The sequence below is a fragment of the Apus apus genome, chromosome 18, assembly GCF_020740795.1.
Source record: "Apus apus isolate bApuApu2 chromosome 18, bApuApu2.pri.cur, whole genome shotgun sequence".
NCBI lineage: Eukaryota > Metazoa > Chordata > Aves > Apodiformes > Apodidae > Apus > Apus apus.
Genome location: NC_067299.1, coordinates 5903681 through 5929186, shown reverse-complemented (window position 1 = coordinate 5929186; position 25506 = coordinate 5903681). Strand labels below are relative to the sequence as shown.

Below are 25506 nucleotides of genomic sequence, written 5' to 3'. Positions count from 1 at the left end.
CTCCTGGTGCTCTTCTCACACTCTCCCACAACAAGCACCTGCGGGGACCTGCTCCTGAACCAAACATTCTGCTGCTGGAAGCAGAAATTCTCCTGGATGGAGACAGGAACTCACCAACGACGAGTCTCCCACAGCACTCACTTTCTAGAAGAGTGGAGATTTAGGTGAGACATGAGGAAGAAATTCTTTAGTGTGAGGGTGGTGAGACATTGGAACAGGCTGCCCAGAGAAGCTGTGGCTGCCCCATCCCTGGCAGTGTTGAAGGGCAGGTTGGATGGGGCTTGGAGCAACCTGGGCTGGTGGGAGGTATCCCTGCCCATGCAGGGGGGGTTAGAACTAGATGATCTTTAAGGTCCTTCCAACCCAAACCATTCTAGGATTCTACGAAATCATAAGATGCAAATACAGCACCATCAGGAGCAGGGAGGCAACGAGCCAGACTGGCACTTGGGCACCTGCAGCCATGAGGGGCACAGCTGCAGTGAGCATGAAGGGAACGTTTCCCTCCCCACCCCAATTTCTTTCCTTTTCTCCCTTGAGAGAAATGGCAGCAAAAAGCAAAATAGACCCGAGTGTTAAGAGTACAACAGGACTTTATTATATGAATGACTATTAAACATCTTTAAGAAAAAAAATCACTTATGGAAATAAATTCTAAAATAGCAACACTCACAAAGTCACAGATTGTTTTGTTTTCTTCTTTTTAAATCATTTTGTAGAGAAGTGATACAAATGTCACTGAGAATTGTACATTTTTATGTAAGAAATGCATTTGGGCTTTCAAGCCAGTTTTAGGGGCCTTCCTACTATTATTTTTTTAAAGGACAAAAATAATCACTCCTCATCCTCCTTTAAAATGATGCTTTGTGCCTCCAAGTTATTTTTCAATGGCTACAGAGTGACATCATTCAGAGAGGCTTTTGCCTGGCCCGGGATGTTTAAGGGCAAGTTGTTAAGACTGTGTTAGCAAAGCCACCCCCAAGCCCCCTGCGCGCTGCCCACCCTGTGCTCACCAGCGTGGAGCCCCTTTTGGCACAGAACCCTTCCTGGTTGGTCCGTGGTGCCAAACCCACCCAACACAGAGCCTTTTTGCTGGCACTGTAGGCAGAGAAAGCCAGGCCAGGGGGTTGGCACCTGCTGTGTGTGGAGGTGGCATGGTGACAGCTGTCCCCTCCCTGTGGCCCAAGAACTGCCCTTCCTTCCTTCCTTCCTCTCCCTGCCCTATGCCAGCTCCTCAGCTCCCAGGTGGCATCACAAGGAGCAGGACACCTCAGGGACAGGCTCAGCCTAAAAGAAAACCCAAGGCAGCTGCAGCCTGTGGCTGCCCTGCCCCAGCAAACCCTGGCTGGGTTACCCAGCGTGTCAACTAACGTGCAGAACCAGCAACGCTCACCACTGGCTCCGGCAGGACTGACCGGTGCCGTGATGGGAAGGGTGGCTGGCCCAGCACCAGATGCCAAAGGCAGCTCACTGGGATCCTCCCTCAGCTCCCCACAGGGAGCACAGCAAACCCTGGGAGGGCTGGGCAGCACGGCAGGCATGCTGCAAGCACCCAGGGGGGGAGTGCTCGGCTGCCTCTCCTCCCCACATGCCAGACCAGTAACCAACCACCTCCTCGCCTGGGAGAAGCGGAATTTCCTTCCCGCAAGAGCCTGAGCTCCTGCCCGACTGCCCGTGGGTGCTTCCTGCCTTCATGGAAACTTCGCTGAAAGTTAAGCCCTCGGTAGCTAAGAGGCACTGGAACTTTGACAGGCTGATCTAGTTCCAGGCTTGACTTTCTTCCAAATATGCAAAGAGCTGCTTTGGGTTGGGAGGGAGTGACGGCAGCCTCCTACAGACCCCAGAGCCCCTCCTTTCTCTACCACTCTCAGACTGGGGATAAAAATCCCACTCAGGGACTAAAGGACCTTCTGTTCCCAACCCCAGCTTCACACTTAGCCCCTTGCTCCTGCTGCCATGCTTGCACCTCGAGCCAGGAGGGGACACACTCTGCTACAGACACCCACCTTACCCAGCCCAGAGTGGTGTGCCGGGTCTCTCCGGCACCCCCGGCAGCCAGGCATGCAGCAGGGAGCTGGAGGGCCTGAAGCCCCTGCTCATCAAAGCCAGCATGACTTGGGATGGCTCTAACCCATGGGCCAGGCTGCCATGACTCATGGAATGCTCTTCTCCCCTTCCTTTGAAAGGAGCAGGCACCAAAGCTGGGATCAGCTCGCTGGCACCAGGCTGATGCTGCTTTGATTTTTGGAACCCAACCTCGCTGGGTCCCAAGGCCACTTCCAGCCTGATGATGAACCCTGCCCTCGGCACCCTGGCACTGCCAGGAGCACTTCAGACGTGCTGACAGGACCCTGCCCAGCCCCAAAGCCCTTGAAGCAGCACCACGAGTGGTGAGGGACCAGGGAAGGGGACAAAACCCACTGGTCCCTGCCATGGCTGCGGGGGCGGCAGCAGCAGCGCTCAACAGGTGCACGGGCTGCACCCGGCAGGGACAGAAATCTTGGCGTCCACTTCAAAGGCATGTGAGCTCTAGGGGGGTTTGAAAAGGAGCCTGTCAGGAGGCGGTGCCTGCAGCGTGGGCTTTTGTTACCAAACCCCGCGGAGAGGCAGGGAAAACAGTTGCGTGTGTGTTGGATGGCTGGGGCTCCTGCGTCTGCCGCCTTCGCAGCTCCATCCTGCAACATTTGTGCTGGCTCACAGGAGCCAGAAAGTGGAACAGGCACGTCTGGAGCCACCTCCTGCATTTAGCAGCCAGCAGATCACGCCGATAAAGGAGACGAAAACGCTGGCGGGAGCGATTTCTGACTTTATGCTCGTCACTCGTTACTTACACAGGGAAGAAATTTGTTAACGTAATTATTTTTAGCCTGACAACATCTCTGAAAGCTGCAATGGTTCCAGGGCTGCCTGCCAGCCCCCCAGCCCTCCCCCCCAGGTGAAACAAGCCCCTGGGAGGGTGTGAGGAAAGCTGCTCTGCTCCTGCCACGGGGCCAGCCCCGGCCCCACACCGAACCCGGCAGTGCTCACAAGCCCTTGTGCAATCTCTCCGTGCCGAAAACACCTCGACCGGCCTCATCTGCAGCCCCCCCAGGCTTGGGCTTGGCATCTTACCCAGAGCGGGGGCCTCCCCGGAGCTACTGAGCGCCCTGTCCAGCACTGGGAGCACCAGCAGCACGCTGAGCCCGGCGGGACGTGTCCGGCTTCGGCACTGAGGGTTAAACGGATGCGAAATCCAGCCCTTGGTGCTGCCCCAGGACGGTGGCACCAGCCCCGTGAGCCACAACACGGCCCACAGAGCCTCCGGACCTGAAGGCAGTTTTAGCAATGCCAAAGGCAAAGGTTTAATTCAAAGTGAAACGCCTAGGAAAAGAAGGCCTTTCCTTTTATAAACAATTTATATTATTTGACTATTACCTGATCTGAATCTCTGCTCATTACTCCTAGCAGTAGCAGACAACGGCTGTTAGGTTCTCTTTCTGACGTGTTTGGTGTGTTCCTGTGTGCGCAGAGCAACGTTACATCAGATCACTAGAGATATGTTCAGGAGATCCCACGGGTGAATCCATCCTCCTCAGTACCACTGATTTTCATTCCTTCTGCGAGGCCGCTCGGACCAAGAGAGCAGGCAGGACGCTGCTCCTCCCAAGTCTGAGCTCCACGGGCTCCTCCTCCACAGCTCACATCAGCTGCTTGCTTTTTTTTTTTTTTTCCTCTTTTTCTTCTCTCTCTCTCTCTTTTTTTTTTTTTTTTTCTTTTTTTCTTCCTTTTTGGCTGCTTCACTGGATAGAAGTTGTTTTCAAACCACTGGTAAGAAAACATTGTGCCTCACTTCAGTACTTGTACTTCAGAAGAGTACAGCAGCAGAGGGGGAACAGCCAAAACACTGGGCTGTTTGTTGGGTGTTTGCTTTTTTTCCTTTTTCAGCCATCTTCTTATGAAGCCTTGTGCACGTTCCGTGCCAGCAATAAACCCCAGTGCTGGGACCTGGAGGGGAGGAGAAGGGGAGGGAAGGAGAAGGGCGTGTGCTCAGCCCCAGCTACACCGTGACCAGCACCAGCACTGGTCCCTCGTGGTACCCGGGGCTGTTATGGACCATGGCACTTGTAGCTGCTGATGGGGCTTGTCCCCACCCAGACATGCTCTGGACCCAACCCAGAGCACCCAGCCCCCTCCTCCAGCCAGGACAGATGGGGCCATCCACAGGCTCACCAAGAAGTGCGTGTCCCTGGGTGCTTCTCACCATTACTGCCCTTCCTTCAATGTCTCCTCCTCCTCCTGGAGCTGATGCCTCCGTGCTTGGAAATCTTCATCTGAAAGGCAGAGGAAGCAGGGGCTGGCAAGGGCTGCAGCCTCTTCCACGCCAGGACAACAGCCACCGTGCCATGGTGCCAGCCCCAGGGGGCTGCCCCAGTGGGGAGGATGCCCAGTCCCTGCCCTCGGACAGGGATTTCCTCACCCAGACAGGCAATCCCCAGGGACTGGGACATGGGGACTATGCCAAAACATGCCTGACAACGCTGAAAGGAGGTTTTGGCCCAGGGAGGAAACGTCTACCATGCGGTTGTACCTCACAATCCACTCCACTTGCTAAGACGCACCTCTGTACAAACCTGGCTGGTGACAGATTTGCCAGGACTGCGCCCTGACCGTGGGCTACACATCCCACAGGGCTGCACAGTCTGGTTGTGAGCCACAAGGCTCCCCAAAAGATGAGATCCTGTCCCCCATCACCCCAGCAGGCACACGCTCACAGGAGAGCCACCCAGGAGCAGGGCCAAGCCTGTTGCATTGGTGGCCATGCCCTGATGGGAGCCATCTCCAGCAGGGCAATGTTGTGGGGCAGGATGTGGCTGGGCACTGCAGGACCTCAGCTAGCTGCACTGAGCATGGCACAGCATGGCATGGCACGGCACAGCTCGGTGTTTCTTACCGCACGAATGTCCTTCAACGTCGTCGAGAAGATTTGCTGTGGAAGCTGCCGTCCCCATCCTGAGCCCTTGGCTAAGGAAAACCAGTTGTGGGGCCAGGACGTGGCCACAGCACCACAATCACCCTTCCCAGCCCTCATCCCAGCCATGAGAAGCAGCCAGGAGGCTCCAGCCAGACTGTGGCCTTGGGCAGCATCTAGGGGTGCACCTCCCACACCTCCCCAGTCCCTTTTAGGATACACCTGGTGCTTCAACAAGTGTTTTCTTTTCGATTTCCTCATCTTTGTCTTCTCAGAGAAGGCTCTGGCGAGTTCAAACAGTTTCTTGCGCGTGGCTGGAAGGAAGCAGCTGGGTGAGGGTCTCACCCCAAACCCAAAGCTGCCATGGGTGGTGGGGAGGAGACAGCCAGGGCTAGCAGTGTGAGAGCCACCTGCACCCCACAGAAATACCTAGCTTTGCCTGAGAATGCCAGGGCCATGCCATGCTGCCAGGCTCAGGGAGCCAGGTCCTGCACCCAACAGGGATATGCTGGTTCCTGGCGGGGGGTACTGAGATTTTTACCCTTCCACTGGGATTTTCCTGGCCTTCCCTACCCCTGACTGACCCCCATCTCCCCAGCATCTCAGCTGTCTGCAGCCCAACTCCAGCTGCCCAAAGCCCTTGGTCTGTTTTGCAGCGGAAGAAGTGAGCTGACTTGCTGAGAGAGGAAGGGCTAAAAAAAACAAAAGGGAGAGTTACCACAAACCCTCCACTCACTTTTCTAGGATTGACACAAAACCTGCTCTGAAATTCCTCTCTTCCCCAACACCACCTGCATCCTCAACTCGAGCTGCATCCCAGAGGTGCAGAGGTGACCATAAACCCCCCAGCAGAAGTGCTGGAGGACACGCATGAAGCAGCCCACACTGTGTGAGAAGGGAAGGGGGGCAGCACTCGGGGGGGCACCAGGCAGCACTGCCGGCTCTTCCCGCTGCCAGCGCCGGGCCTTGCAAACCCCACTCACATTTTCCCATGTGTTTCAGTTTGTCTCTGAATAAGGCATCGTCAGACACGGCACCGCCGGCCTCGCTGGTTGCAGGGGGAGCTACATCACCTGGAAGGCAAACATCTGGTCAGCGGGAGCGCCTGCGCGGCCAGGGGAGGCTCGAGACAAATCACTTCCATGACCCAATTCCAAGGCTAGTGAAATGCAGCTCTGCCACGAGCAGAGCTGAGCAAGAGTAGGTGGGATTAGGGCACTGGCACCGAGCGGGGCCGGCTTTGGATGGGGACCCTCTGTGGAGAAAACTCCAAGACTGTGGGTGCAGAGACAGCACCTGTGAGCAGACGTGGGAGGAGCAGTGACCCAGTCCCACCACCAGCACGAGTGGGAGGCTTCTCTCTGTGCTGCCCCAGAGAGGGAGAATTTGGGAGAGCAGCCCCAAAATGCACTGACTGCACTCTGGGTATTTGATCGTGTCCATGCTGTGCTCGGTGGCCAGAATGCCAGAGCCACCAGACCAGGAGTAGAAGTTCAGGTCAGGCAGGCCGGAGACCCCAAAGCCATGTCCTCGTGCCTGCCTGGGCTGTGCCCCTTCCCCAGGGTGCCCTGGCAGCACGGGGCACCCAGCTGCCACCTCCCGCCTGCCCCCGCGCGGGGCCATGGACAGACACCAGCTCTAATTCTGAGCAGGGGCAGCTGCTCCGCTCACCGAGGTTAATCGGGATTACCCAGGAACAGTCATTATGCCTCCCAGGCACAATCCTGCACTCCAGCCAAGACAAGGGAGAGCTTTGTCTCCCAGCTCCCACCCACAAGGATGGAAGCAGGCAGGGCCCAGGAGCATCTCCACAAAGGGAGGGCAGCAGCACCCATCCCAATCACCCACCAGCTCCCCTCCCTCTCTCAGGGAGGGATCAGCCAGTTTCCTCCCCCAGAGCCACCCTGGACTCCGAAGGGAACACAGGAGCTGCAGGGCATCCCACTCCTCCCCTCCACCTGGACAGTTACCTGATATTACAGAGGAGAAACCAAAGTCATTGCTGACAGCAACACTGGTTGACTTGGATTTTTTTGATTCGTATTTCAACCGATCTGAAAAACAAAAAGCTCAATCAGATCCCCAAGGCAGTGTACATGGCTCTGCTCCCCCCAGGGCCTCCCCCCCCAGCTGCAGAGGGACAGGCTGGTGGCAAAGGCAGGGAGCTTGGGCTTGCCTTCAGCTCCCCGACCACAAGCCCGCTGGTGGGAGCCTGCAGCAGCAGGTGGGTGCACTCCTCTCCCCACAGCACGGGAACCACAAGCACGCAATGAGCACACTGGGGGTTTTCCAGCGGGGGGGGAGCTCTGTGGTGAGGACCCTGCAAACCACCAGCAAGACCTCAGAGGGAGACTCCCCTGGGCATGGGGCCTGGAGAGCATTCAGAGGCTCTTTGCTACGGATTTTGCTGGGCTTTGCCAGAGACAGAGAGGTGGGCAGGGGCAGGAGATAGGCACCTGAACAGCCCACCACCCGGTTCCAGAGAGTCACACCACCTGCCACCAGCCCGGCCACATCCTGCGCTGGCTCCACTTCGGCACAAGCCACGATGCCACAGGCAGGGCAATGCTGCTGGCAGCCAGTGTCACGGGGGGACACACCCAAACGGGGAGGCAAAGGTTTCTGAAGGCTCTTCTCACCTCTCTCCAGGGCAAGGAGGAAATCCCGGTTCCTCTGGAGCTCCTTCATGAACTCTTCGTTCTGCAGGAAGAGTGCGATCCGCTCGTCCTCCAGGTACTGCTTCCACCGCCGCTCCTGCTCCAGGGAGCCCTGGCTCCGTGGGGTGAGCCCCCGTGGCACGGGCTGCTGGCAGCCGTGGGAGCCCTGGGCATGGGGAAACACAACACAGGTGGGTTGGTGGGCTCAGTGCTGGTGTGTGCACAGGGCTCCCTGAGCTCAGCATTCTGCTCCTCTGTTACACCCCAGCCTTGGGGGCCATCGGCTGCTGCTCCCCCTCAGGGAGATCCCCCCCTCTAACACCCAGTGCCCAACAGCCCAGGGCACCGTGTCTCCCCTAGCTGGGCTGCACAGAGGGGAACAAGGGGACAGGGCAACACCGCCTCTGCCCAGCAGTAAGGGGACGGGGCAGAGGCAGGAGGGGACAGCAGGAATGGGGACCCCTCAATCTGGAGTCAGGGAGAAACCGCTGCCTCTGGAAAACCTCCTTTGCAGAGCGCAGACTTGCCAAGATTTTAAACTTCAAGCCCTCTCTAAAAAACAGAGGCAGCAGTTTCCCTGCTGACAAACGTCCCTGCACGAGGCTCCGCGAGCTTCCCCGGCTCCTGGCGTGGCAGCACCTGGGGAGCAGGAGAGCTGCCCTGGGCAGCCTCAGCCTCATCCTTGCCTGCAACATCCATCTGATTTGTAGCTGCTCGCTGAGAGCCATAAAAAGCAAAAGCACACAATTACCCGGGAAAGAAAAGGGCAGCTGCTCCTCTCCTCCCCCTGAGCCCAAACCAACTGGCACGTTCCTATTCCCAGAAAGGTAATATAGCCCGTGAAGCTCAACTTGCAGGGCAATCATTTATGAAAACGTGGCAGGCTGCCTTTGGAGCCCAAAAGGGAGGAGGAGAGGATGCACAGGATGGCAGGGTACCCACAGCCCCCAGCCCCCTGCCATGCCAGCATTTCTGGGCTGGTTCCTGTGTTAGCCAAGGGACACCCCGAGGATGTGGCAAGCCTGGAACCAAGCTGGATGCCCAGCATGGTCTGTGCTGGGGCTGCTCATTCCCCATGGGATGCTGCTGCCTGCTCCACTGTGCACAGAGAGACAACCACAACTGCAAGCTTTCTGGCTCTGAAACTACCCCAAAGCACATGGGTCTCTAGTGTCCCAGGGGCAAATCCTCTGGTTCACATTAGAGCTTCCACCCAAGTTCCCCTGCACCAGCCCTGAGCATCCTGGCAGTGCCACTCCCCTGCTGCTTTTCACCAGGGTAGCAGGTCAGATTTTCAAGTAATTAAAAATATTAGGCACAAGCAGTATTTCTGGCAATAACTGGCTGGGCTAACAGCAGGAAAAAATGTCAGAGCTTCACTGGAAGTTTCCTCTTTCACACCTTGATTGCTTGAACAGCGAGAAGTGCTCCAAGACTTTTGGTTTAGCCCGTGCCTGGTACCCAGGAGCTTTCAGAGAGCCAACACTGCAAGCTCAGGGTGGCCAAGGACAAAGTTTGGTGCTGCATAGCACGTGGTGGAGCTGTGGTGCTGGAAGGGGCAGCAGGCCTCACCTGTGTGCCGGCCGTCTGCTGGGGCAGGATGCGGAGGAAATCCTCGGGGAGGTTGCCCAGAAGTGGTGGGTTCCAGTTCCTGTAGCGCCCTGACGCCGGGGTACTGCCGGGCCCCGGCATGTCCGTCCTGCAGGGCAAACACAGAGAACACCTTTGGCGTGGGAGAACCCCCCCTGACATCTGCCACAGCTCCACCAGCAGTCCTGGGATCCCAGAAACCACAGCACACCTCCCAGACCCATGTTAGAGCAGGCTCCGAGAGCACAAGGCCTTCCTGGCCGGATGGAATCTTTGGAAACCGCTTCCCAAGCCTTGCCCCTCACTGCACAGGCTGGATTTTGCTCATCCTCCCTGATTTACTCAGACTCCCAGAAAACAGCCCCATGGCAGCCCTGGCATGGCAGGATGATGCTTACAAAGCCAAAGGAGGTCTCACAGATGTCACATCCAGGTGGCACAGCTTTGCCCGAGAGGGGTGGCACAGGGGCAGCCACAGCCACTTGCCCTCCCATGTGCCCTGAGACCATGGCCAAGGTGGTGCTGCTGGGGGGAGCCTGAACCCCACAGGGCCAGAGACCTCTGGGGCAGGAGAGCCCCCGGGCTGGGCAGCCTGGCAGCAACGAGCCAAACCAACCCAAGGTCTCGGGTGCTGAGAGCCCTGACACGCAGGGCCGTGCCTGCCCAGCACCTGGTGTTTCTGAGTCGGGCGAGCGCTCCCCGCCCCCACTAGCTGATTTTTGCCATTCCACGCGCTGCCAGAAGCAGCTTTTCCAGGCCCCTCAGCTGTTCACTTTTCGGGCCTCGCGGGGATTTTTTAGCCAGCTGTGAGCTTCGTTCATCTCCCTTGGCTTCATCTCACCCAGCCCTAACGAACTGACGCCAGATGCCCCTTGCCAGGGCCAGCTGAGACACAGGGAGACCTCCCGGGCGGGCACCAGGAGCAGCGGGCACGGGGGGCTCACCGGGGTGGAGGGGTGGGCGCACGGGGCGGGCGGCTGCCCAACACCTGGCTCTCGTAGGCAGGAGGGGAATAGACAGGAGGGGGCTCCTCATCCGAGCTGTCTGGCTCCAGGGTCCGCTCCAATATCTGCAGGGCGAGAGGATGGGGTGAGAGTGAGTCAGGGGAGCATCCCCTGCCAGGCTGGGATCCTGCGTGGCAGCAAAGTAGGAATGGGATAGACTGAACAAGGTGGTGAGGAGGATGGAAGCAACCTCCTGCACTGGTGACCCTGCACCAGAGCAGGGTTTGGTGGGGTTTGGAGGTGTCACTCTCAAGACACCACATTTCGGGTGGGTGGGTGAGTGAGTCTGTCCCTGGGTGCACACAGCCCTCAGGAACCTCCTGACAGCAGCAGCAGCAGGGTCTCTGTTGGGTCTCAGGGTGGGAAGGAGGGAGTAGAACACTTTAGCTTGAGCCTCGAGCACTGTCCAAGACAGACCAGCCAGGCTGGACGCTCCAGCTCAGCCGAATCGCGCACTCAGACCCCTGCCCACCCACAGCTGCTGAGCAGCACCATGCCCAGGCAGAAATGAGGAAGGATGAGACTGAGCTTCCTGCTGGTGATGAACCATGTGGCGTCCAGGAGTGCAGGCAGGGGACCCACAGCCACGTGCCAAGGACCACTGGGGGTTACCTCAGGGGGGATACTGTCCTCCGAGTCCGAGCTGTCGTCGCAGCCGCTGCTGTCCAGGTTCATCTGCAGGAGCTGGTCGATGGTGGCGTCCACGGCGCCGTTGTTGGCCCTCAAGACGCACTCAATGATGTCGTAGTCCATGCTGGGGAACATGGTCTTGAAGTCCTCCATGGCCTGATTGAACTCCAGCCGGCGGACCTGCCTGGCGGGGCGGCTGTTGTTGAGCTCCTGGGCGGAGGAGCCGCCGCGGGAGCTGCCGTTGCTGCTGCTCCGGCGGAAGAGGCTCGTCATGGCGGGGGGCACGGCAGGGGAGGCCCTGGCCCCGGCGAGACGGGCACCCACCCCTGCTCCTCACGGGGCACAGCCCCGGCAGCCGGCAGGGAGCATGGGTGGGAGACGGGGTCCCGCTCCCCGCGGCCAGCGGCACCGCCTCAGCCTCCGGTGTGCTGCAGCATCCTCCCACCTGCCGAGGGGAGAAGGGGAGAAAGTCACCCATGGGACAAAGCACCCCGTGACGTCCCCACCTCAGTGGGAAACAATTCAACTGGACACATCCAACCACATCCTGGTGGGACCGTCCCATGCCGGAGGACGGATGTGCCGTGCCAGGTGCTGCACCAGCTAAATGGGAGGTAGAGAAAAGGAGCATTACTGCCAGCGCTGAGGGCTTCCCCAGATTTAACATCTCCAGGTTTGACATGTATTTATAAACACAGTAAAATCTCTCTTTAAAGTAAAAAAAAAAAAAAAAACCCACAAAAAAAAGGAGTCGGCTCAGAGAGTTTCAGAGCAAGGGGCTAAAATGCTCTGGAGAACGACAAATCGACCCTTGGGAAAAGCCACCAAATCCAAGATTAACATTCACTTTAAAACCATAAACAGATTATACAGCTACTGCTTCTCATTTGGAAATGCAGCGCCAAATTCAGTTCTGGATTAACTCCACTGTTAAAACAGAATTACCTCAGGAACACTTCTTATCCATAATATCATTTTCAAAGGCTTTGTCCTAAGCGGCAGGCAGAGTTCAAGATAACTGTCCCTAAAATGGTATTTAATTCAGGAGAATGTGTCGAGCACGTTTCTCAGTGAAATGGGGTATAATCAGATTCAAAGCCATTAAGCAGAGCAGTCACCTCTGAAGGTCACCCGGGCTCTCCCCTGCCCGTAGCGAGGCCGTGCGTGACAGCCACGTCCCCAGAGCTCACCCAGCCTCAGTGATTCCGGATGGGGGGATGATTCCTGCTCCACAGACATGCTCCACCCACCCTCCCTGGCTTTTTTCTAATCCTGGATGCGTTTGCAGTCCGATGCACCCAGTGTGCCCCCTGGGGCACCAGCACCCAGCCAGCCCTTGGGCTGAGTGTGGAGCCACAGGGTCCTCCAGCTGGTGCTCCCGTTGGATACAGGGTGGCTGTGCTGCAAACAGGCCTCTCCATGCAGCCAAGGTGGCTGGAGACCCCAGGTCTGCACTGATGGCCCTGCAGGGATCCCACCTTCCCCAAAGCATTGTGCTCTGCAGGACAGGACCCATGGAAATGCAGCAGGAGTTTCACTACCAGGCTCAAGAGGCCATTCCCAAACAGCACCGGGCACCCCCAGTTGGCTCCACGCTCACTAACAAAAAGCATTTAACAGAGAGACCACCTCCATCCCCAGGATCAGCTCCTGCTCACCAGGAGCCAGGCACAGAGCAGCCTTGTGCTAGCAGAGCAGGAACAATTCCGACAGCCCTGCCCGGCTCTATTCACTGAGGACAAATAAAACTGCTGGAGTCAATTAATAAATTCCTGCTTCTCGGTTCCTCCTCTGCTGTCGTGACTCATTGATAGCAAAAAGCTGCCATTCTTCACACCTCTAGTGCTACACTTTAATTGCAATATTGCGTGGCTGGTTCAGCCATATATTAAATTGAGTTGTAACACGTTCATGGCACGCACATGCTCCTTGGAAATTCTGGCTACTCCAAAAGGATGGGGAAAGAGCCTGGACATCAAGGGGAAAACAGGTTAAATAGGATACTCTGCAAACGCAGACATGAAGCAAATGTGAAGGTGAGAGCTTCTGTTCCACAATGCCACGCTAGCCCATACACTTCAAACAGTTCAATCAGCCCCCAGAATCAGGAAATGTGCTTGGAAACCCCCAGATCCATTTAAAACCCTGAGATCTCTGGCAGTAACGAGAGGCACCTGTATTTGGGGGTCTCTGCCTCCCAAGGTTTGACCTTTGAGTGATTATTTATGGCCTTCCCTGTAACCACAAAGGCCACGGCTGTGCCAGGCGCTGGTAATCCCCCTGGGGTGGCAGTCCCCTGTGATGGCAGTCCCCCTGCCATCTGCTCTGCTGGGAAGGGCCCAACTCTTGCTGCAAACAATTCTGTGCTGGGGAAGGCATGAGTCAACTCCACGTGAGAGTCTGGGACAGCTCCTTGAAATGGCAGCCCGTGCTGGACGTGGCCGAGCGCAGCAACGCGACTCAAAGCTTCTGGTCAGAAGATGAACTAAATTAGGGATGGGGACAAAATATTTCTATCTGGCTTCAAACGACACCAAGGGATTGCACCAATGCGATCTTCCCATCCCTCAGATAGAGCCAGAAGCTGTGGGGATTGCAGGAGGCTGCTGTGAAGGGAACATTTGGCAAAACCAGGATGCAGCCAGTGCCCCCAGCACAGACTGGGGCTGTTCTGGCAAACACAGCTGCAGGCAGAGCTGCTGGTGGTGAAGCACCACAAATGCAGGCTTTTAAACCCATTTTTTCAAGTCTTGCTGCTAATCTGGAGAAATGCAAACCACTACATTGGCATGAGTTAAAACTCAAGAGTGAAGCAAGTCACGACAGGGGCAGGAGGTAATTTGAAAGATAAAGCAGTTGTTGTATTTGCAGGATCTTCCCCAATTCCTGCTCATCCACATGAGCATCAGGCGCAGTGGGGAGGGCAACACGACCCCCTGCATGGGGAAGGGGCTCAGCACATTCCTGGTCCTTATTTCTGTGATGACAGTGAGGGGTTGGGAAGATGCCAGGAAAAGCAAAATCCTTTGGATTTCCCAAAAAGGAAAGCAGAAAGCTGGTGTCTGACTCCCAGCCTGGGTGTGTGCAGGGCCTTGGCTGGGCTTCTCCTGGCCTCATGGCCCCCCCACTCTGCAGAATGAGGCTGTGATGACTCGTGTAGCTGTTGCCTGATCGATTTTCTTCCTGCCTTGAAACAGCTCCTGCTCTGCTAGCACGCAGGAAGGGCCCTGAATGCTGTTATTCATTCAGCCCAGGCACGGGCATAATCCTTTCCCCTTCTGTCGCGCCCATCCCAGGAGGAGCTTAAAGGCTCTGCAAGCTCTGGGTGCAAATGTCCCCAGTCCTGTGGGTGGTGGGGAGCAGCAAGGTGACAGCAAGGACCCTGGAGGGACAAAACCTCCTGTCCTGGCAGGGCAGGCAGCTGCAGGGCAGGAGCAGTGCCTGGTCCTGGCTCACCACAGGGACACAGCAGCAGCTCCTGGCTGAGCCACCTCCACACCCCGCAGCCGTGGCTGTCCCAGTGCTGACCTGCACCAGGTGACATCTCGACACTGGGCTGGGGAACAGCACCAAACCTGCAGGGAAGGCTGCCACGTTGTTGCTTCCACACCAGCTCTGCTCTCCAGGGCAGGGCTGGCACACAGAACGCCCAGGCAAGTGTTGCCCTCATCAGCCAGCCAGGGTGGCACGGGATGATCTCTGCTCTCCCACACCCATCCATGGCTGCATCTTCACCGCACGCCACACTCAGGCACTGCCACACCTTTGGGTCCAGCTCCCACCATTAGCTCACCACTTAAAAAACATAAAATATGAACAAACAAAAGCTGACCTCTGGGGCGAGGCTCACCCCTGCAAGCCCATGGCTGCACCCTGCCCAAGCCAAAAACAACTTGCACAATTCAGATCCAGAGCCAAGAACAAGATCTCAGCAGCCTCCGAGAAACCCACAACCTGGCAGAGCAGGTCCTCCCGTGCCAGCCAGCATCCTGCCACCCAAAGCTTGTTTTCCCCCCTGCCCTGGGAGTGGAGCACTTGATACCTCACAGAAATTAACTTTTCCCATCAAGGGATGGCCTGAGAGGCTGTGGGTGCTTCGGGTCAGCTCCAGCCAGAAGCAAACATGGTGCAAGGCCTGGAGGAGGCTGCCAGCAGCCATCTGGGAATGGCACAGACGAGCAGCTCGATCATCCCAGGGCTTGGTCGAGCTGGTAACGTCACGCTGGAAACAACAGTTGCTCAGCTCTGCGAGGAAGGCAGCCCAACCGGAGGAGCCAACAGCTGTAAAAGCACAAGGACTCATTGCTCACAGCTCAGGGAAGAGCTTTGGCACCAAGTGCAAACGCGAATATTCCCTTCCCCAGTGTCTGCTGCAGCTCAGAGAGCAGATGGGATTGCTCAAACACCGCCCAGGCAGCCCGGCCCTTTTTCCCCAGCTCTTGCCACGCTGCGTTTGTAGCTGGGAGATGCGGAGCAGAAGGTATTTCCATGCACGGGATTATCTAGAGACAAGGGCTGCCCCAGCTTCTGGAGGGAAGACTTGGAGGAAGTCTCAAAACTGGAGACATTAAGCCAGAAATAGCAGCTTTGGCCAGAGCAGATCTGTTGAGCTCTGCCCGCAGCCAGGCCCCTGTGAAGGGATTGCTCTGCACAGGAACAGGGAGTCCAGGAACACAGCTGTTTGGTGGCTGCAGGTGTGACTGTAACAGGATTGACATCGGGATGAAAAGTAAATAAATGGGAACAAAAATTACAGTCGTGTCTACCAGCAAACTGAAAGGCACAGCACACCCTGAGGGTGTGCAGGATCGAGCCTTAGGAGTCTTCTCCAAAATGCCCTTTCTGTCTGCCTCGGGGGATGTGCACGCACACCTCCCTGGGAAACCTGCTTGTGAGCAAATCCTTCTTCTTAGAAACAAATCAGCACCTGAGGATCCTCTTTAATACTTGTTCTACCAGCCGTATTAAAACGGCCGGATTTAAGGCCTTTTCCAAGCAAAAAGCAATCAGGGAGGAGAGCAGAAGCAAGCCCTGTTTGAGAGCCTGCGCAGCACGTACCTCTCTGCAAAATGAAATTCCCCTCCCGGCTCCGGAAGCAGCATTCCAGGCCAGAAGAGCAGCTGAGAGGGGAGCAGAGCGAGCCAGGGAGTGAATGCAGTCCTGACACCCAGCATCACCAGCATTCCTGCTCAAGTGTTCTGCCCTGAGGCATTTACTGGGGACCCCATGGCTGGACCTGCACCACAGCCACAACAGAGCAGAGGGGGGGCTGCTGCTGGCCTGGGACACCCATCGCTCACCATGCCACAGATTTACCCAGGCCCCTGATAGCTGACCAGATGCCCTCCCTCCGCAGCACCAGCCAGCTCCTAAATCATCCACACCCAGACAAGACTCGGAGGACCCCACTTGGACTCCTTGCCCCCCCTGGAGCTGCACCCCAAGCACCCACCTTCCCGCTGCTGCTGCCGGATCTGCAGGGGGGCTGCCCAGCCCCAGGGGTCCCAGCACTGCCATGCTGGGGTGTCCCCAGCCCTCTGTGCCAAGGAGGGCAGAGCCACCCCCTGCCCTTTGGCACTGCCACACTAGTCCCCAGCTTTCACACATTTGCCATGCCCGAATTAGTGTCCTCCCCCCACCCCCCAAACTAAGCCTATATTAATGAGGTAGCACTAGATCTTAATCAAAAAGTCGCCTGCCTTGCAAGGCTGCCGTGCACTGGTTTCACTGAAGGTAATTTGATCTTGGTAGGACGACATTCCTAAAATAGTTGAGGGAATTCAAACATGAAATCAGGTTTCCAGGAAGGGATTAAAAAGGAAAAAGAAAAAAAAAAAAATAGGTCAAGTAAGTGTGAGTGATTAAAGTAACCCTACATCCTTTGTATGGTTTAACTGCATCTCTGTTCAACTCTATCTTGTATCAGTGTGTAATAATTTAGATGCAAGAGGTTGCCCAGAGCAGAGACTGATATAAGACTATTCTGTGAGGTGGCTGAACCTCTCCTGCTCCCACATTCACTGCCGACATCAAAACACACGTGTGCTAGATGAAAAATCAGCTTGGAGCTTGCCTGAGACGGCTGCAAGAAGCCAGTGCCTCCTGCCTCAGTTTACCCACCCACCTCCAGGCAGGAGGGAAGCCTGGGCACCCCGTGCCCACTGACATCCCCCCTGGTGCCAGCCACAGCTGCCATGCAAAGCCCTGGTGCCATATGTCACACAAAGCCTTCTACAACCACTTATCCTTTCTTCTCCCTTCATGCTCCCAACTTGGCACAAAAGCACCAGGAAGCCATGGGGAAGGAGAATAAAAAGAAAGAAAAATTCCTGCAGAGACAAAGGTGTGTGGCTGTCCCGGGGCTGGACCCAGGTCAGGGTGAGTAGAGGAGCCACCTCTGGGCAATTCTGGGTTAGATCTGGTCAGCAAACACCCAACAGGGGAAAGTGAGCCCAGGCTGGGGGCAGGGCCAGCCCAGCTCCCTGGCTAATTAGGGTGGCTGATTCACAAATGCTAATTTGCCATTTTATGTCAAGGGTCAAAGAAATTAAAGCACCGGAGGGGAAAAAAACAGAGAAGGAGCCTGAGCAGAGGCAGCCCCTTTCCCTCCAGCTCTGCATAGCAGGAACATACTGGGAATTGACTGGAATGGACTGGGATAAAACTGGGCTGACGCTGCCCTAGCCCTGCAGCGCTTCCCTGCTGGATCCAGCTCTGGTCATCCCAGGATGCTGGGTAGCACAGGGCAGGGCCAGTGCAGGTGAAGGCAGCACCCGGTGCCACCCAGCCACCAGCACCTGGGCTGCTGCTCTCCTCTCTCAGGGTTTAAGGGCCATCACTCAGCATGCAAAGGGAAAAAAAAAACCCACATCATATTGATTCGCCCGAGGCTCCGTGGTGAAGCGAGACCGCTCGAGTTTCTATGGAAACAAAATTAGTCGAGTAAAACTCTCACTGAGGTCACAGTGAATTATTTACCAGGACAGGCCCCTGGCCATGAGGGGCTGGTACAAAGATTTAAAGGTGATGGTTGCTCGGGCTGCCGGCAACTCCTTCCCTCAGGGCACTGACCACAGCCCAGGAGGAGGAAAGCCCCTGGGTTCCCAGGCCACGTGCAGGGTGAAGCCCACCAGCTGCCCACCCCTCAGCACCCGAGCTGAGCTGCAAAAGCCCCGAAACGACACTCTGGGTGCTGCCATAGCCTCCTTGTCCTGGGACACAGAGTCACACTGTAATTGCCCTGGTCTTTTGTCCTCCCTGGCGCCGGGTGACATTGCTCAACAGAGGAGAACATGCTTGAAACACTATCCCTCGCCAGGGACAGATATTTAATTAACACCAACACGTCAGGGCCCTCCTGCTGAAGCATTTCCAGCCAGCCTCAAGAACAGGCTCCTCCATCCCCAGCACAAGGGGGAAGAGAAAAGCCCCCGAAAGCCGAAGTATTGAGTTTGCTCCTTTCCTTCTGCTCCATCACAGCACATCATGGGTTTCTATGGAAATTATACAGGATGCTAACCAGGATTTGAAGCCAGGCCAATGCTCAGGTAAGCTCTCAGTCTCCTCTCAAGCTCAGCACTCTGCTCCCGTGCCAGCACAGCCCCGATTCTTGGTGGCGATGAAAACCCCGAGCCCCTGAGCAGCAGCCCTGCCCACTGCCCCCATCACCCACCAGCCACTTGCTGTTCTTGGCCACCAAACTAGGTCATGTTCTTCTTAAAAATCCTGTTTCACTTTTGTTTTGTTATTTTTAAGTTTGCATAATTAATTCCTGTACATTCTGTACATCTATCCCCATCACCGTCCCAGTTGCTTTACCCCAGGCTGACCGTAGCCATTGCCAGCCGTGGTTCAAAGCCACAAAGATTTTATAAGCAATAATCTAGGCTCCAGGAGCCTGGGAATCCTCCCCAAAGGCCATTCTCCATTCCCACTGCTGCCCTAGCACCTGCTCCCATGCAATCCATCTCCATCAGCCAATGCTCCAGCCACCATTCCCCACTGGCTCTGCGAGGGCTCGAGGGGGAGCACCGGCAGGATGATGCCCACGAGCTGTGCCTAGACTCCGGGTCCCCCTGTCTCCCTGTCCCCTTGCAGATGGCACCTGGAGGTGACAGCAGGGCTGTGCCCAGCAGAGGAGAGTGCTGGTGCAGCCCACAGTGCCTCCCAGAGCTCCCAGCTGCTGCAAGACTTGCACCCATGTGGGTTCAACCACTGCCAGGTCATGCAGTAGCAAATTAAAAACCCAGTTATGATTGACTCTATAACCGAATCAAATCCTAAAATCAGCTTCAAGCCCAGCTGTCCCTGTAACCCACCTAGCACTGTGCCACGTTCCATTTTCTGGAGATGATCTGCCTATTTTCCCCCCTCTCAAGCTCTGCCTTCCTCGGCAAGTACAGCACAAGGCTCCTTGCTTGGTGCCTGGCTGTGTGCACCTTCCCCAGGGAAGAGATTGAGGGCAAGGATCGACAAGCTGTCAGGCAGAAGGAAGAAATACCACTTCCAGGAGTCAGAGCTCATTTCCCAGCAATAAAAGCAGGCTGGGGCTGGGAAAAAGTACTGCTAATGGGGACACACATCGTGCAGCACTTGTGCAGCCGAAAGGAAAGGACCCAGGGGCTGCAGCCTGGAAAAATAAAAGCCATCAGGAATGCTCAGGTTTAAGTGATGGAGCCCCAGCTTGGGCTCAGATGGCACATAAAGGATCTGCCTTTCCCCACATGGATTATTGCTGTGGACGTTGCCCTCCACATGCCAGCCTCATCTCCCCAGCTCCTAGCTACAGCTCCTCCAGCAGATGGGAAAAGAAAAAGTTATTGCTTCCTCCTGGGGAGGGGAATTGCTCAGCTCAGCATCCTTCCTTAACCTCCCACTCTCCCCTCCATCTGCTTCAGCCCCATTATCCCCACTCCAGAACCTCCCGTGCTCCTCTGGGGACTTGAGGAAGGGCCAGAGCATCCATTGCTCCTAAATGCCATCTAGAAATGAAGACCTGAAGCTTTTGTGCTTCCTGGAGTTATTTGTGGATGGACTTTATCTCCTCTTCCATCTATTTTTGGTGTGCTTTGGCAAGGATGGTCCTCACTGGTGAGCCAGCAGTCTGCCTTCCCCACACACCGTGGCTGCAGAGGATCTGAGACAGGCAGTTTTCTCCCCAGAACAAACCCCAGAAGACACAAACAGAACCAACCACTAGTGCCAGGGACACAGACACGCACGACCGTGGCAGGAGGGGACAGTTCCTGCAAGGCACTTAGTCTGGATTTTAAGACACTTGTTTGTTTGTTTGTCGCTGGGCAACCAAGAGGATGGAAAAAAATATCAATGTCATATTGTCACCTATGAGTCACCACTCAGCACGGGCTGAGATGCCCCGTTCCTCCCGCCGCTGAGCAGCCGGGAAGAGCCTGAGGCACCCAAAAAGTAGCTCACTCTGGCTCCTGCTGCCCGCCCAGCTCTGCCCCAACACCTTCCCCAACCCCACAGCTGGGGACACCAGTAGCCCTGGGGACATCGGTGGCCCAGAGACAACCTTCCAGGCCTTGGAAGGTATTTCAGGAATTAGCATTTATATTTGCATTTCCTAATTGCGCCTGCGGGTTTCCTGGGGCAGCGGCTGGCTTTGGTTTCCATGGCAGGTTTTCTGTGGACCCCAAGAACCGAGGGAAGCACAAAGGGGCTACAATGGAGCTGCCACTCACCCGCATCAAAGGCGGCCGGCGGGGCGGGACAAGGGCACCGCGGACGGGGACACGGCAGCCTGGCCCCCTCGGCACCACCAACACCCGGGCAGACGTGGGGAGCCCCCTGGGCAGGGAAAGAGGCTGGTCAGTGGCTTACACCAGTGGGACACCTGTGGTTTCCCACCACCAGAGCAGCAGCAGGGACGTGATGCCAGCAGAGAAGCCAAGTCCCAGCCAGCGTTGCCCGGGGGTGGCAGCCGCCGCGCGCCCGGCGGAAGCGCTGCAAGAGCCGACCCAGATGTTCCCCCTGTTCTCCCTTCCACTTATTTTCAGCCGGCTTTCCTTTCAGCTGAGCTGGGTTTCTTTCCCCTTCCAACTTCCCTCTTCCATTCACAGACTGTCTCCCCGGCGAGGCTCCCTACCCTGGCTCGCCTTGCCCACCGCCCTGCCCGCTCCGCTCCCACACTGACTCCAGGGAAACCAGCCAAAAACCTGGGAAAACCTAGTCCCTGAATGGCTGCTGCATGCCCAGCACCACCCAGCAGGGACGAGGCTCCAGCCAACATCCCTCCACACCCTGACCACAGCGACACTGCCCCAGCTGAGCCACCAGAGAGGGACCCACCACTGCCTCCCACACCCACGAGGGGCTCCGTGGTATGATTTCCAGCATTTTTCTGATTTTGCAGTTTGCAATCAATCCTCATAAACTCACGCTGCCAAAAACCCTCCCAGCTCTGACCACAAGCACCCCACAGTGCCAGCCGGTGGGCACACCCTGAGGGTTACAGCAGCATCCCCCTCCATACAGGTCCCAGCCTGGGATTTTACCCTCATGGCACAGACACCGGGTACAAATGACCCTCCAGCTCCTCTCCAGCCATCCCCCTCTGAATGCCAGCATCCCCCGTTATCTTTGCCCCCACAGAGGGTGTTTGTGCAGGCAGATAAGCACCAAGCACTCGTTATCATGTTGGGAAGCCCTCCTTGCTCCCACTCTTATCATCCCGGGGTGGAGGGGGATCACAGCACCCACACCACCACCACAGCAGATCCCGTGAAGCCCTCCATGAGAAAAAGTCAGGTGCTGGTGCACGGGTTAAAGGCTGGTTTGTTAGGTGTTTGTTTTTTTTTAATTTGAAAGCTCTTTTTAAGTAAAATGCTGGAAAAGTCAAAACTTCCCTGGTAACTCTGAGGGTGGGAAAATGATGGGGACCTCTGAGCTGTATTTGAAGGAAAAACTTTCAGCAACTGGAGGCTCCAGCACCAGGAAGGGGCTGCAGAAGCCCAGGGTGTCAGGCTGTGCCAGCACCCGGCACGTTCTCACCATGGTGGACATGGGTGCTCCAGGGGTGGTCGGACAATGTGGCAGGGAAGGCCATAGGAACAGGGTGTGGAATGACAGGAGCAATGAGAAAGGCACAGTCAGACTGGGTCCCCTCTGCCCCGAGGACTGCTGAAGGGTCTCCCCCAGCCCCGCTGCCAGCACCAGCCACCTCCCCTCCCAGAGGCACACGGCTCCCCTGGGGTCTCACTGCCCTGGTGACAGGCTCCAGCCAGGCACTTCCACGGGAAAACCTTGCAAATCACAAAAAGCTTCGCAGCGGAGCAGATGCCCCTTCAGCCTGTGTTCTTAGAGATGAAGGAGGAGGAGGTGAGGAGGAGCCACAGCTTCCCTGGTCACGGGCAGCCCCACCAGCCCCAGGGTCAGCCCAGGACGGTGGCTTTCCCGTGTGGATATCCTTACCACACCGTCCCCCACGGTTGTTTTCGGTGGCAGCAGCAGGAGGTGTGAGGAGGAGGTGCGACTTGGCTGCTTGTTTTAAAAAAATAATAATAAAAAGGAGCCTTTCCAACCCGCCCGGCGAGACGGGCAGTACAGGAGGGAGCTGCTTTAAGCGCTGACTTCCAGGGGCGAGGCAGCTCCCAAGCCCTTCTCCATCGCAGTCTGCCCATCGGTGGCAACTCCAGCCTTGTCCAGGAACGCCCAAGGAGCAGCCCCATGTGCCCTCCATCTCCACCGGCAGCCACCGCACAGCACCCAGGCAAGGTCCGCAGCCAAGCCCCGAGCAACCTCGCAGGAAAGGGATGGATCCTGCAGCTGGAAGCCACCGAACCCCAACCCCGCGCTCCGGAGGGGTCACACTGGGGGAGCAGCGATGCTCCGGGGGCTGCCCCAGCCCCTCCTGCCCCAGGGCCGGGCTCTGCTCACGGGCAGGGATGGGGTCAAGCCCCCCGCTCCCCGCCACACTCTCCCGGTGCCCGGCGGCGGGGCCGCAGGCACGGCCGAAGGGCTCCAGGCCGCACCGGGCCCCGGTGGAGGCCGAGCTGGGGCGGGAGGGAGCCGAGGGTGGGGAAGGCTGCTCCCCGCCGCCTCACAGCCCCGAGCCCGGCCCCGGGCCCGCCGGGCTCCGGGCCTCGGCCCCGCGCAGGCCGGGAACCCCCGCCCGCCCGCCCGCCCCGCCGCAGCCCGGCCCGGCCCGGCGCACAAAGAGCCCCGGCCCGCCCTCCCCTTACCGGCGGTCGGCGCCGCGCTGCGGGGGCGGTGGCAGGAGGCACCAGTCACGCCGGGAACCATGGAAAGGAGCCGGGACGGGAGACGTACGTGGCGGGCGGGCGGGGCCGGGGCCGGGGCCGGCAGCTGGGGGCGGCGCGGCGGGGCCGGGGCCGGGGCCGGGGCCGGGCCGGGGGGCGGCGGGAGCGGGGCCTAGCGGCGGCCGGGCCGAAATGCAGCGGGAGCCGGGAGGGGGGGGGGATCGCTCGGGAATTGGGTGGCAGCGCTCCCCGCCCACCCGGGGTCGGGATGTGTCGGCGCGGCCGGAGCGGTCCAGGGGTCGGTACCTGCCCGGTCCCCTCTGCCCCCGCGGAGGCCTGAGCCGCCCTGCCCCCCGGCTCCGCCCGGCCCCGGGGGCGAGACAGCCCGTGGCGAGATGCCGGGGATGCCGAGGACCCCCCAGCTCCCCCGGCTGTGGCCGCGGGGTCGGGCAGCGCCGGCCACGGCCTGCCCGGGGGGCCGGGATGCAGAGCAGCATCCCGAGCCGAGCTGCTCTCCCGGGGCGGCTTTTCCCTCTTCTCCACACCTCAGGAACATCCCAGACTCCTGGATTTCGGACCAACAGCCCCCGAGCACACCTGGAGGAAGGAGGAGGACGCACCACTCGTGCCCCAAGGGCTGGACAGGACAGACGTTGTTGTAACCAGGGCATCGCTGCACCGCGGAGCGAAGCAGCCGTCCCAGGGCGGCTCAGGATGGGAAGCCATCTCCTCTTACAAATGACAGGAGCCAATTTACACAGGGCAAACACTTCCCGTTTCGCAGAGAGCAGGGCGAGACGGTGAGAAGCAGCAGCAGGTCACGGTTTCCCCTTCCCTCCGAGCTCCGCTGGGCAACCACAGCCATCTCCCGCAGCACCCAGCGCGGCCAGCTCAGAAGCGTGTCTGTGGTGCTGGGCCCCGAGCACAACGTTTGGGGTGGTCCAAGGCTCAGGTCATCCGTGTCTGGCAGCTAAGTGATCCTTAGCCCGAGTGAAAAATCTGTAAGGCTTTGACAGGGAACACAGACATCAGTCAGAAGGAAAAGATGAGAGGCAAAGCTTCGCTCTTCCAGGGGCCACACGTGCTTTCCCAAAGTCAAGGGCAGATCAGCCTCTCTCTCACCTTGCAGTGAGCTCTGTTGACTTGCCATCTCTTTTCCTCAGCCAGGCTTGTTTCAGGAGAAACAGGTGATTTTACCAGATTTCTTTACTGTCCTTGGATATGGGCTGGGAATGACGCTGGGAAGTAAAACCAAACGGCAATAAAAATACACAACTAAAAAGAATTCAAGTAGTGAATTTAATTCAGCCAGTTCCAGCTACACTGGTGATTCCCTGAAAAACAAACCCTGCATAGAAAACACACAACACAAATGGTTTTGTCTCGACAGCTGGTGAAAAGGTGGAGTATTTCTGCCTTCTCTGAACAACAAAAGGTGACATACACTCTGAAAATGCCCCTTGGATGTCTGTTTTTTTTACTGAATGAGTTGACTTTGGAGGTAGCAACTGGAAAGGCTTTGCAGGGAAAGCAGAGGTCTGTACTGACACAGGCAGGTCAGGTGCCCACTTGGAAATTTAAAAATGTCTGGTTTTCAAAAAGGTGTTTATGCTTCCTTCAAGAAAAACTCAGGGCTTTTAAAAGTGGTTCAAATCAGCCCAGAAACTTCAATAACAAAACAAAAATAAATAAATAAATGTATTCTTTTTAAAAAATTCATAAGCCCAGCTTTCCTATCAGTCTGACTTGGGCTTCAGGGAGATGCAGTGTGCAAACAAATTCATTTAAGATTGAATGCTCTCACCAGCCAGTGAGGAGGGAACTAGCTGGCCAGCCTGGCTCAGTTTCTCTTAGCACTTAAATACTTTTTCCAAACCAATACCAAAAAAGGTTTGTTTCTAGGTCAGGACCTCAGTACTGAATTTTAACCAGGGGCTGACAGTCAAATCTGCACACAGCTGTAAAATGGATTCACAAGAGAAGCTCAGGCATTCTTTTTGTAATTAGAAAACAGTCACTGAGCCTTGAGCATTTAAAGGTGAAAGCTATTTTTGACATAAAAATTAGCACGTAGTTCCTCTGTCATCCTTCAGTTGCTGCTCTGGAAGCTGTGAGAGAATGATCCAAAGATAAGGAGCATAAACATGTTGCATTACACAAATAGGTAGAAGGGGATCGAGTTTTAAGTTTTATTCTGGCTGACAATTAAGAGAGGAAGAGATTTATTTTTACACTTGCTGTTTATTCTAAAAAGTTCCACTTAAGCACTGGGACAGACCTCAAAGGCATTTAAAAACTTGAAGTGCTTTTAATAGCTGGCTTTTGAAAATACTGTTAAATCTATTTTTGAGATGGATAAACTCAGCCACCAATAGAGAAGGGCAGTTTTCAGAAGGACCCAGCAGTGAAAAGCTGTACTTCACTTCTCAACAACTCAGCTCCCACACAAGGGACCC

General features: G+C 56.8%; 1 protein-coding gene across 2 annotated transcripts; it reads right to left on the bottom strand.

The window, feature by feature from the left end:
• Positions 1 to 575: 575 nt before the first annotated feature.
• Positions 576 to 23143, bottom strand: CUEDC1 (CUE domain containing 1). 2 transcript variants are annotated; one of them, XM_051635309.1, is made up of 11 exons: positions 23033 to 23143; positions 10812 to 11274; positions 10140 to 10264; positions 9178 to 9304; positions 7588 to 7771; positions 6919 to 7002; positions 5932 to 6021; positions 5169 to 5262; positions 4931 to 4989; positions 4241 to 4310; positions 576 to 3984 (listed from the first exon to the last, which is right to left on the bottom strand). In XM_051635309.1, the coding sequence occupies exons 2-10, from the start codon at positions 11100 to 11102 to the stop codon at positions 4243 to 4245; spliced, it is 1122 nt and encodes a 373-aa protein (XP_051491269.1). In that variant the 5' UTR covers positions 11103 to 11274; positions 23033 to 23143; the 3' UTR covers positions 576 to 3984; positions 4241 to 4242. The 2 variants fall into 2 exon arrangements, with proteins under 2 accessions (XP_051491269.1, XP_051491268.1); XM_051635308.1 differs by having other exon boundaries at positions 4210 to 4310; positions 23033 to 23141.
• Positions 23144 to 25506: the final 2363 nt, after the last annotated feature.